General features: G+C 42.4%; 1 protein-coding gene across 1 annotated transcript in view; it reads left to right on the top strand.

The window, feature by feature from the left end:
• The first annotated feature begins 1456 nt into the window (after positions 1 to 1456).
• Positions 1457 to 11527, top strand: part of SEC63 (SEC63 homolog, protein translocation regulator) — a 71338-nt gene continuing 61267 nt past the window's right edge. Inside the window, exon 1 of the mRNA XM_079939404.1 lies at positions 1457 to 1696. Within this exon, the coding sequence (XP_079795530.1) occupies positions 1573 to 1696 (124 nt within the window). The 5' untranslated portion in view covers positions 1457 to 1572. The remainder of the gene's footprint in view (positions 1697 to 11527) is intronic.

The following is an 11527-nucleotide window of genomic DNA, read 5'->3' as shown; positions in this document are numbered from 1 at the left end:
GATAAATAATATTTTTGAGGACATGAAATAAAAGATGACATGTGACCAGATTTCTCTTCCAACACTGGAAGGCATATTGAAAGGAACCTAGTAAATAGACTATATAGCCTTAAAATGAGTTTTTAAAAATACAGTGTAATATTTGTTTATTGCATTGGTTTTCCAGTTTTCACTATAACTCCCTTTAATCTTCACAACGACTCTGTGAGGTGACTCGGGTGGGCCTTTCCTTTTGGTCCCCTGAGGGGAGGTGGAGATGCTGGGATAGGCTCCAGCCAGGGCTGCCGCGGGACCGTGGGGGTCATTCACGGATCGGGGCACCAGCCCCCTCAGCTCCCAGCTTAGCTGACACCAGCCTCTGGGGTCTCCCAGCTGGCGAGGGCAGAGGCCGCCGAGAGCGACTGCTCCCCCAGCCGTCTCTCCTCGCAGCGCGGATTCCTGCCCACACTCCGCACGCGAGGGCCGGCCGCTCTCAGGGAAATGCGAAGGTCGGCGACGAGGCGGTGGTCAGGGCACTGGCTTTGTGGCGTCAGCGTGATCTGGGTTTAAATCCCCAGACGTTTCTTTATTGTGCTTCACTTTAGGCAATCTCTCTGAGCCTCCATATCCCCATCTGGAGAGCAGGCATGCTTTGATTCATTCCAAGGGGTTCGCAGACCATTGAATGATTTAAAGCAATAAAAGTCTTTGCCTACTGCCTGTGTCGAAGAAAATGCTATAAATATTATTAGCTCTGGGATAGGTAGGTGACCATCTCTACCGGCTTGGGGAATCGCCATCTGCAAAATGGGCGCAATGTAGATTGCAGTCTCTTAATAGCAAACGTTGCTTTGCCAGAAAACCCCTACAGCCAAACCCCTCACCATCCCTCCCCACCGCCCTGCTCCCGCGCCCTATTCTGACCGACCAGTGTTTCCAAACTGGAGGAGCGGATCCGGAATTTAAGGAAACATTCTTATCAACCAGGGAAATTGAAAAGTGAGAGTGCAGGACAGGGTGGGTAGGGATGGGAGACAGGGGAGGCAAGGAAGCCTCACCGCTGCTTCGAATGGGTGCGAACCCGGTCGCAGTCAGGTGAACCGCCCGCGCCCACTGCTCGGCCGGGAAGCCTCGGCTGGGACCCTGTAAACCGACCCTCAGGACCCGGAGCTGGGCCCTGGGAAAGGAAACTGAGGAGGGAGGGGGAGGGACTTTAGGGGTAGGGGCGGGGCCTTCAGGGAGGGTCTACCAGAGCTTGAGGGGCGGAGCTGAGGCTAAGCGGGCAGGGCTAAGGGCGGGAGCTCGCAGAATCCTTCGGCTGCGCGCGCCACGTCTCTCTCTGCGAGCTGGTTGGGGAGAGGCGGGGGGCAGAGGAGGGAAAAACCGCGCGGGGAGGGAGCTATCTCTTCTCGCGAGAGCTGGGACCGCAGCGGCGGTGGCGGCGGCGGGTCCGTGAGAGTAGCGTGGGGGCGGGGAGGAGAGGCGGCGGCGGCGTAGGAGCTACGCCACACGCGGCCGGGGCGCTGGGAGCTCGAAAGCAGAGCGGGGTCGTGGCGGCGGTCGTGAGACGAGGGAGGCGGAGGAGGGGGTGCCATGGCGGGGCAGCAGTTCCAGTACGATGACAGCGGGAACACCTTCTTCTACTTCCTCACCTCCTTCGTGGGGCTCATCGTGATCCCGGCCACATACTACCTCTGGCCCCGAGATCAGAATGCCGGTGAGTCCTGCCGGCAGCAGCCCGTGGACACGCGCAGGCTCCGCCGGCCCCACCGGGCCGCGCCGTTCCCACCCGCTCCGGCCCAGCCCGCCGCGCCCGGGGTGATACCGCCCGCGCGGCCGGGCCTCAAGTCCAGGCGTCCGCCGCTGGCGGGGCCCGAACTCGGCGGTGTTTCCCTCTGTGCCTCTCCGGGTTCCTCTCCACCCCCTTCATTGTCCTCCTCGGGAGTTTCGCTTTGCACCCTGTCCCCCATTGTTCTGGACGCTCCTTGCAGCCTCGTTTTGCCTCTTTGTCTTCTCTGCCTCCAGTTTTATTGGGTATTTTTCTTTACGGAGGGAGCAGGGTGGGATAGGGAGGATGGGAATTGGGAGGTGAGAGAAGAGTTGGCCAAGGAGGAAGCCGAGCGTGCAGGCTCCACTCTGAGCCCCCAGGCCACGGTCTTCTTACCCCCACAGCCCAGTTTCCCTGTTGCAGCGGTCGTTACAGATGTTTCGGGCACCGTGTGAGCTGGGTGGCAGGTATAGGACTCCATCTGAGCTCGCCAACCGCCCCTCCCCCCGTGCCTCTCCCCCGTTGCTTTTTCATTTGTTCACTCACACTTGGGGGGGGGGGGTTGGAAGCAATGCCGTTATTCCCCTTAGGAAAAATTAGGCTTTTCTCTCTATTTCCGTTTCTTTGGAGTTTCCTGTTTATGGCGGAAAAAGTGCAAGTATGAAGGAAGGATTAAGTCTTCTAGGTAGTCCAGTTGTGAGGTAGCTGGTACGTTTGCTTTTAGTTCTGAATCTTTTCACATTAAACAACATCGGATTAGAACACAGAATTATTTAGATTCTTTGCAAGGCATTTTATGTTTGGGTTTTGGATTCCGTTTGTTGCACTCTACTAGGATATATGGCAGGTGATATTCTTAAAACCGATAGAACTGCAAGGCCTTAGTAGGTTGTTTGTGGTAGCGTTAACAGTAACAAGTAGCTTTTGAGTAAGAACATTTAGGGAAGGCTTTCTGTTTCACAAGAGCTATGCTAACTTGAGTAAACAGATTCTCTCAAGTTGGGTGTGGTGGGAGTCTGGGTTGTCCAGGTGGTATACTGTACTTTGGGGACACTGTTACCAGTGAAACATGGAATCAAATCGGAACTTGTTATGCTTTAAGACTGATTCAGTGCTTTTAGCTACTTACAGTTTCACAGGAAAACTAAGTAAGCTTCAAAAATCAAATATTAAAATATCCTGTTGTGTTATTCAAAATTACTACTACAGATCCACATGCTTTATTCAAAACGCTTGAGGACAGGTATGCTACAGAGTTTTTCAAATTTTAGAAAGATAGTGCCTACCCTAACAAGCCTTTAAGGGTCTAAAACAGCACCAATAATCAAATTAATATCCCAACAGCAAAATATGACTATGAATAAAGGTTATAAGTAGCCTTCTATCAGTCCGAGTCACCAAATTATGTTCCTGCAAACATCTAGGCGTGTAATTTTGAATTTCAGAGTTCTTATGGCAATATTGACTTTTCAGGGGTATCTTCTATATGAAAGCATAAAAAGATTTACCCAGCAATTGTACAACATTAAAGTTGAGTTTAATCTTTGTTTAGCTTTTTTAAAAGATGACACATTTGGGGGCTTTCAGTTTCAAGGTGACAGTTGTTTCAGTGTTGCTCTTTTGGAATTGTTGGGCTCTTGAGTCCATCAGAAAGCATGGCGTCATTTCAGATTGGAAAATGTAGGGTTTGACAAATAGAAATAGCTTGGTCATTGGCATATTTGACGTGTTAATTGAAGTTACTCTGTTATCCAAAACATTATCATTGGAATCCTTTTGCCTTGATTTTTGTCTAATCTGTTGGGCTAAGTGTGCTTATAATTAATACCCCTTTTGGTAGTTGAAGGGTCCTATTTATCTTACTCTCTTGGTTGTTTGCAAATTGGCTGAATAAGATGACTGAATACTTTTTCAGACCTTTATGGGCAAAAGCTCTGTGTGAAGTAATAATATGGAGGGTTTGGATTTCCTTAGAATAGTGGTTCTTAAACCTGACTACTCATTAGAATCACTTGGGGGACCTTTTAAAAACACTTAGACCCATCACCAGATATTGTGATTTAGTTGGTCTGGAGTGGGTGCTATGTACTGGTTTTTTAAAAGTCCGTATGTAATTGTAAATTGTAACTAGGTTTGAGTAGTGTTGCTAAGGTAGGTAGTGGTCTTTTGTTGGAGTTGTCATTTTGGGAGGTGGTGTATTTCTTTTGATATGTGCACTTTCCTGAAAACAAAAAAACCTCTAATGTCTTAGCTTTTTTATTTTACAAAGCTAAGAAGTACTTACTGTAGAATAGGGCTGTAAAATTCTTGTAGTTGAAAGTAGAATATTTTTGTTAAAGCAACTTTAATAGGTTTATAATGATATTTGACAAGAGAAAATAACTGTTTCTAATTATTAGAAATTCAAATAATCCAGAGAGGGCTTTTATTCTTTCCATAAGTTAAGGATTATAGATCCTTTGAATTGAGATAAAATATATCACTGCTTTCCCCAGATTTTGGAGGTTTTTTTTTTTGACTCCTTGATCTTACTTTTTCAAAACTGCCAAGTTTTGAAACCTGGATCTGCCAATTACTGTGTTATCTTAGGCAAGTGATTTAATTTCTGTGTTTTAGTTTACTCATTTGTGAACTAGAGACAGTAGTTATCTGTTTTATAGAATTAAATTAATAAAATAGATATATGTAAAATGTTTAGAACAGTGTCTGGCACATATTGGGGCTCTTAGCTCCTGCTGTTTTTGCTGGTTACTTAGACTTTGTGGAACAGTTTGATTTGGTACACTTATGTACTCAGATTTTTTCCCCCATTGTTTGAAAGGATTAATGAAACTTTTTTAAAAAAAGTTACATTCCTTTATTCTTCTTTGCTTGCTCCCTCTCAAATAGTGTACAAGTGATTTAGCTCTCTGACTTGGGAATGTGAGTAGGAGTTCACTTTTAGTGTTTAGTAGTAAAGTAAAAAATGCTGTATTTGAAGTTAGAAGTTTTGGTTTTAAGTTCCAGTCTAGTCCCTGTTTAGTTGTTTCTGAACTCTCATCCTCATTTTCTAGGGGTGATAATAATAACCTGCCCTACCTACCCAAGAAGTGATTATGAGAAGCAAAGAAATAAATGCATTTTAAATAAATGCAAAGAAATAAACATGCTTGCTTGTAAAACTAAATATGCTGTAGAATTTTCTTCATTTTGCAAGTATTTATAGAGCATAATACTTTGTGCTAGATGCTGCTTCTAGGTGATGGATCAGATTTTTTTTTTTTAAAGCTTTTTTTTTATATTTATTTTTTTATTTGGGGCAGCATTGGGTCTTCGTTGCTGCACGTGGGCTTTCTCTAGTTGTGGCGAGCCGGGACTACTCTTCGTTGCGGTGCGTGGGCTTCTCACTGTGGTGGCCTCTGTTGTTATGGAGCACAGGCTCTAGGCACACGGGCTTCAGTAGTTGCAGCACGCAGACTCAGTAGTTGTGGCTCGCGGGCTCTAGAGCATAGGCTCGGTAGCTGTGGCACACAGGGCTTAGTTGCTCCGTGGTACGTGGGATCTTCCCGGACCAGGGGTTGAACCTGTGTCCCCTGCATTGGCAGGCGGATTCTCAACCACTGCGCCACGAGGGAAGGCCAATGGATCAGGTATTTAAGGGCTTATAGCTTTTTTCTTAGTAAGTTGCATATACTCAGTGCAGAAAAGATCAAAGGAACAGAACAAAAATTGCTTGTAATTCCATCACCCAAATCACCCAGAAGTGATTAAACATTTTGGTGTGTGCATCCCCTTGGGATGACTTTAGACATAGTCCCTTTTCTTGTTGGGGGGAGACCCCACATCCTCCTCCAGTCTTAGACAGATAATTGTGATCCTCATCTCAGCTTTGCTGCTGTTCATTGAATGTTGACTAGCCTCAATGATGGGTAGTGCTGAATGCACTCACTATAGCACTTTAAACTAGACTCAAGTGTTATCCCAATTTTATTAATGAGAAAATTGAGCCCTAGAGGAGGTAACCAACTTGTCTGAAGCTATATTGCTACTAGGTGGAAGATTGAGTGTTGGACCCAAATCCATCTTATGCCAAAGCTTCTCTTGTTAGCCACTACCTTATACTCTCTCCTGTAATTACTATAACACATTATAATAAGTATTAAAATGATAAGTGGAAAGTGCTGTGGGAGCACAGAGGAAGGAGAGAATAATTCTGTTTGGGGATTTGGGTGTTTAATGTAGAGGAGTTGATTTGAGATAGGTCTTAAAAGGTAAATGGGAGAAGTGCATTCCAGTTGTAGGGGAAAGCATATGCAAAAGCGTGGAGATGTTCAGTAAGTGGTAAAGATTTAATGTGATTGGCACTTAGGAGCAAATCAACCATTTTATACTTCATCCTATAAGTTATTGGGTAAATAATGGAGGTTTTTAAGTAGGATAATTTACATGGTCAATTTTGCTTTTGTGGAGCTTTGAGTGGAGAATGGTTTGGTGGGAGGTGGTGGTGTCTGAGTGGGGAAAAACTAGATGGAGAAGGAATCCATTTCAGAGGCTTATTAGTCCTTTGAGATGTCAGCGTATAGGGGAATGAGCAGGTTAGAAAGAGAATTCTAAGATAGCATGGGCTGTTTGTGGAATATAAGTACTGTGGAGGGAATGAGAGAGTGGAGTGCAGATTTTGTTTTTTGTTTTTTTTTTGCGGTACACGGGCCTCTCACTGTTGTGTGGCCGCTCCCGTTGCGGAGCACAGGCTCCGGACACATAGGCTCAGCGGCCATGGCTCATGGGCCTAGCCGCTCTGCGGCATGTGGGATCTTCCCGGACCGGGGCACGAACCCGTGTCCCCTGCATCGGCAGGTGGACTCTCTACCACTGTGCCACCAGGGAAGCCCTGGAGTGCAGATTTTGAATTTTTCATTCATTTCTGTTTTGTTTCTCTTCCTCTTAAAAGCTGTTTGGTGATTGGTCCAATAATAACATATTAACTTTTATCAGTTTTAGGGTTGAGTGCAGGGAAAAGGATGGGGATGAATATTTTTATTTAAAATGAAATGTTGGCTTTATCTATTGATTTATCTAGATAATTTCTAATTACAGTAGAGTTATCTCAATCTCTTGTTGAGTGGATTTTTTAACAGAAAAAACTAGCTAGTTATCAGTTTTGTGTTCAAAGGAGTATATTTTATGAATGTTCATATTCCACTTAGAACATATAGTCTTCCTAAGATTTTAGATTTTGAAGGGGTATTAGAGATCTGAGAAGTTTGAGTCATTTTAAAGTAGTCATTCCCTCTGGGTTCTGTCTGGACAGAAAAGGTATCAGACGTGAGCATATACACATTTAAGTCCCACGTCATAGAGGAAACTTGGCAGTATGAATTATAGTACAACATTTAGGTTTTATAAATTCGGTGACAGACATTGGATTAGTAAATGCATTTATAAAATTGTTTTTAAAGGCCATCTTGCATTCTTGCTTGATCTTGGAGAACCTGAAAGACAAAGATAGGCTTACTTTCATATAAAATAAAATTTTCAGATGTTCATTCCCTTAATTATACTTTACAGGTCATAACAAATATATCCATATTGTACTCAGACTTCCTTTTAAAAAAAGTCCCATTACCAGACTCTGTTCATGACAAATGTTGTTACACCATCTCACTGTCACATTGTTGAAAGGCATTATTGTTCATTCTCTTAATAAGCGAAACCAAGTCCCCCTAAACCCCGAGTTCCTCTGCCGAGTTTATGATTAACCTATCTATTCAAAACGTTATTCCCTTTCTTGTCCCATATCTGTTCCCCTCAAGATTGAGGAGTATCAAAGGAAAGGGGGATTGAAACCAAGCAGGACCCTCCCAGGTACAAAAGCCCCTCCATGTCCCCCATTTCTTGTTTGTAGAAAAAGACTTTAGTCTCCTAGGCCTTCCTTGAGTTCCAAAGAGTAGGCATAGGTAGCTACTAAGTAGGGAAGTGAGGGAATGCAGAAACAAAGGAAAAGCAGTTAAACAAGAAAAGTAATGACAATAGTTCAGGGATAAAACAGAGTCCTAGTTCCTCCTCAAGGGATATACAGAACTATCTGAAGGATCTCTTGGAGTTGTTCTTCAGGAACTAAGACCTGTCCCCCGCCCCCAACCCTGTGGTGACTTGCAGCCCTCACCCCCAGATGCTGCCTTTAAAAACCCTTGCCTGAAAACAGTTGGGGAGTTTGGGTCTTTTGAGCATAAACTACCCTACTCCTTGCTTGGCACCTGCAGTAAATGCTGTACTTTCCTTCACCACAACCCAGCGTCAGTAAATTGGCTTTGCTGTGGCAGGTGAGCAAACCCAAAGTTGGGTTTGGTAACATAAGGTGTTCCTTACATTTTGGAATTATATTTGTCAGTATGGATGAAGGAATTTTCTTGTGTAGATTCCAGATGTTTTTCACTTTAGATTTTTGCCTCTTTAGTTAAATCTAGTAGTTATTGATTGAGCATTCACTGTTTGCCTGTACTAGGAGCAGCAGATGGTACAAAGATGAATGCAGTGTAAATATAGTCTTTTGATAGAGTTTATAATCTGGATGGGGTGGGAGAATTAGGATTAGACAGATACACAAATTATTATATCCAAAGCACAACAAAGAAAGTGTAAGAGAAGTGAAAGCAAGTGCTATGGAAGTTAGTTGGATAAAGTATTTGCATCTAGTTGGGGGTGGTAGTGGGTATCTAGAGCTGAGAAAAGGCTCTTCAGAGTAAGTTGATTTTGACTGGACTGTTAAAGGATGAGAAGGATTTAATGGGTTGAGTGGAGGGAGGAGGTGCAAAGAAGAAGTCACATGAGCAAAAGTGTAGAGCCTGAAAAGCATGAAACATGTTTAAAGTACAGATCAAACCAGTTGCAGCAGAGTTCCCAGAGTGAAAAAGTGTCAGAAAAGGCCAGAAAACTTGATTAAGTCATATAGAAAACCTTATATGTTCAGCTGAAGAGTGTATATGTGATTTGGTTGACAGTGTGTCATTTTGAACATTTTAGAACACTTTTGCAACTGTGCTATATGCAAGTTAATGTAATAACATCTCATAGGATGAGACAGTATAGAGATTGAGAAGCAGACAAGAAATAATATGGGCCCAAACAATGGTGGTAGCAATAGGAAGGTAAGGGACATACTTGAGATATTACTTGATATATTACTTTTCTTTTAAAATTTTTATTGTGGTAGTATGTATATAAAACATAAAATTTGTAGTTTTAACCATTTAAAATGTACAGTTCATTAGCATTAATTACATTCACAATGTTGTGCAGCCATCATCTTTCCAAAATTTTTCGTCATCCCAAATAAAACTGTGTACCTGTAGAGCAATAACTTCTCATTCTCTCTTTCCTTCAGCCCCTGGTAAACTCTAAGCTACTTTTTGTCTCTGTAAATTTGCCTATTCTAGATATTTCATATAAGTGGAATCATACAATATTTGTCCTTTTGTGTTTAGCTTATTTCATTTAGCATAATGTTTTCTAGATTCATCCATGTTGTAGCATGTATCAGAACTTCATTCTTTTTATGGCTGAATAATATTCCGTTGTACAGATATACCACATTTTTATTCACTCATCTGTTGATGAACACATGGGTTGTTTCTGTTCTTTGTCTTTTGTGAATAATGCTGCAGTGAACATTGGCATTCAAATGTCTGAGTTCTTATTTTCAGTTCTTTGGGGTATATTCCTAGGGGTGGAAATCCAGTTGTTCAAGCAGTATTTGTTGAAGAGACTGTTCATTTTTCATTGAATGAACAATAGCCTTTTCAAAAATCAGTTGGCTCTAGACATGTGGGTAGTCTCTATTTTTGTGGGATAATTTATTGAGCATAGTTTACTAGTGAGGACCTCTTAATTTTAGAATACCTCAAGACTGAGTCCTTGACTTCTTTTCCATCCACACTTATTCCTATGGTGATCTCATCTGGTCTCATGGCTTTAAATATCAGCTGTGTGACTCATAAAAACTTATATTTCCAGTCTAGAACTCTTTCCTTGAACTCCAGCCTTCTGTATATGTAAGTTCCGAGTCCACATTTCCATTTGCATATCTAATAGACATCTTAATGTGCAAAATACTGATGTGATTTGTCTCCCCTCTCCCCAACCTTCTTGACTTATAGTCTTCTCCATCTCAGTTAATCACATCTGTTTCTTCAACTGTTCTGGCAAGAAGCCTTAGAGTTATTCTTGGTTCATCTCTTTGTCTCATATGTCACTTCCAGACTTTTAGTGTGTCCTGTTGGCTCTACCTTCAAATTATTATATCTAGTCTGACCATTTCTTATTGCTCCACCACCACCACCACCCTGTTTTATTGCCTGGATTATCATTAGCCTTCCTAGTCTCATTGTTTCTACCCTTACTCCTTGCAGTCTTTTCTCAAAATAGTAGCAGAGTGATCCTTTTAGAACTGAAGCTGGCCCATGTCACTCTTCTGCTCAGAACCATTTAAGCCTCTCCCATCTCAATCACAGTAGAAGCTAAAGTCATTAGAGTGGCCTGTGAAGTCCTTCATGAGCTTTTTGACTTCATTTCTTATACTTTCTCTCTTGTTTCTTCCATTCCAGTCATACTAGCTGCTCTGCTGTTCTTAGGGCACATGAGGCACACTTCTTTTGAACCTTTATAGTTGCTGCTCCCTATGCCTGGAATGCTTTTTCTCTAGTAGCCACATTACCACCTCCCCCATCTCCATTATGTCCTTGCTCAAACACCATCTTCTCAGTGTTGCCTTCTTTGAGCACCTTATTTAAAATTCTTAAGTTTTTTTCTACCTTCAAAGAAGCTCTTCCCTTTTTCTGTTTTATTTCTCTTCATAACACTTATCATCTTCTAATATACTATATAGTTTACTTAATTTGTTTATTGCTTTCTCCTCTGCTAGAAAGTATGGTGTGTGAGAGCAGGGGTTTTTGTTTTGTTTTCTGCTGTATCAGTGTCCAGAAACATCCAGGCACATAGTAGGTACCCACCAATATTTATTTAATAAAGGTGTTCTCTACATTCTATACAAATATTTATGTAGTGCTTGCTATATTCTTGGCAACTGGAAAGGGCAGGGCTGATTATGTATATGACAACAATGTCTGCCTTCAAGAGTTTGAGTACAGATTAGTAAAAATTGGATTTAATACTGGCTGCTGAAGAATGGTGGTGCCATTCATGCCAACTGCTGGAAAGAATGTATAGTCCTACTTCCTTTTTTAGAAGAAAGCTATAAAAATGTTAAAAATTTTAAATTTAGTAATTCCACTTCTGGGACACTGTTCTAAGGATATAGTTCTAAATACTCATAGGACCAAAGAAAGATACTGTGATATTGTGACTTATAAAAATATATTTTGGTCATCTGAATGACCAGATATATGGTTCTTGTATATATTTGGCCTTTGTCCACAGTTCCTGCTCACAACTTCCAAAATCCTTGGAATTTCCTAAGTGTTAAGAGTGATACAGGTATCTTTTGTTATGTGAATGAGGTGAATTTTGGAAGCACTGAAAAGGGACCCTGCTGGTCACCAGGAGAACCAACCATGTGATTAGGGGGTTGGAACTTTCAGTCCTACCCCTGATCTCCAGGGATGGTAGAGGGGCTAGGGATTGAGCTCAAATGCCAATGGCCAGTGATTTAATCAACCGTGCCTATATGAAGCCTCTATAAAACCCCAAAAGGATAGGGTTCAGAGAGGCTTCTGGGTTGGTGAACACATGGAGATTTTGGGAGAGAGGTGCACCTAGAGAGGGCATGGAAGCTCCTCACCCTTT

The sequence above is a fragment of the Stenella coeruleoalba genome (assembly GCF_951394435.1).
Source record: "Stenella coeruleoalba genome assembly, chromosome: 12".
NCBI lineage: Eukaryota > Metazoa > Chordata > Mammalia > Artiodactyla > Delphinidae > Stenella > Stenella coeruleoalba.
This window is presented reverse-complemented; position numbering and strand designations above follow the sequence as displayed.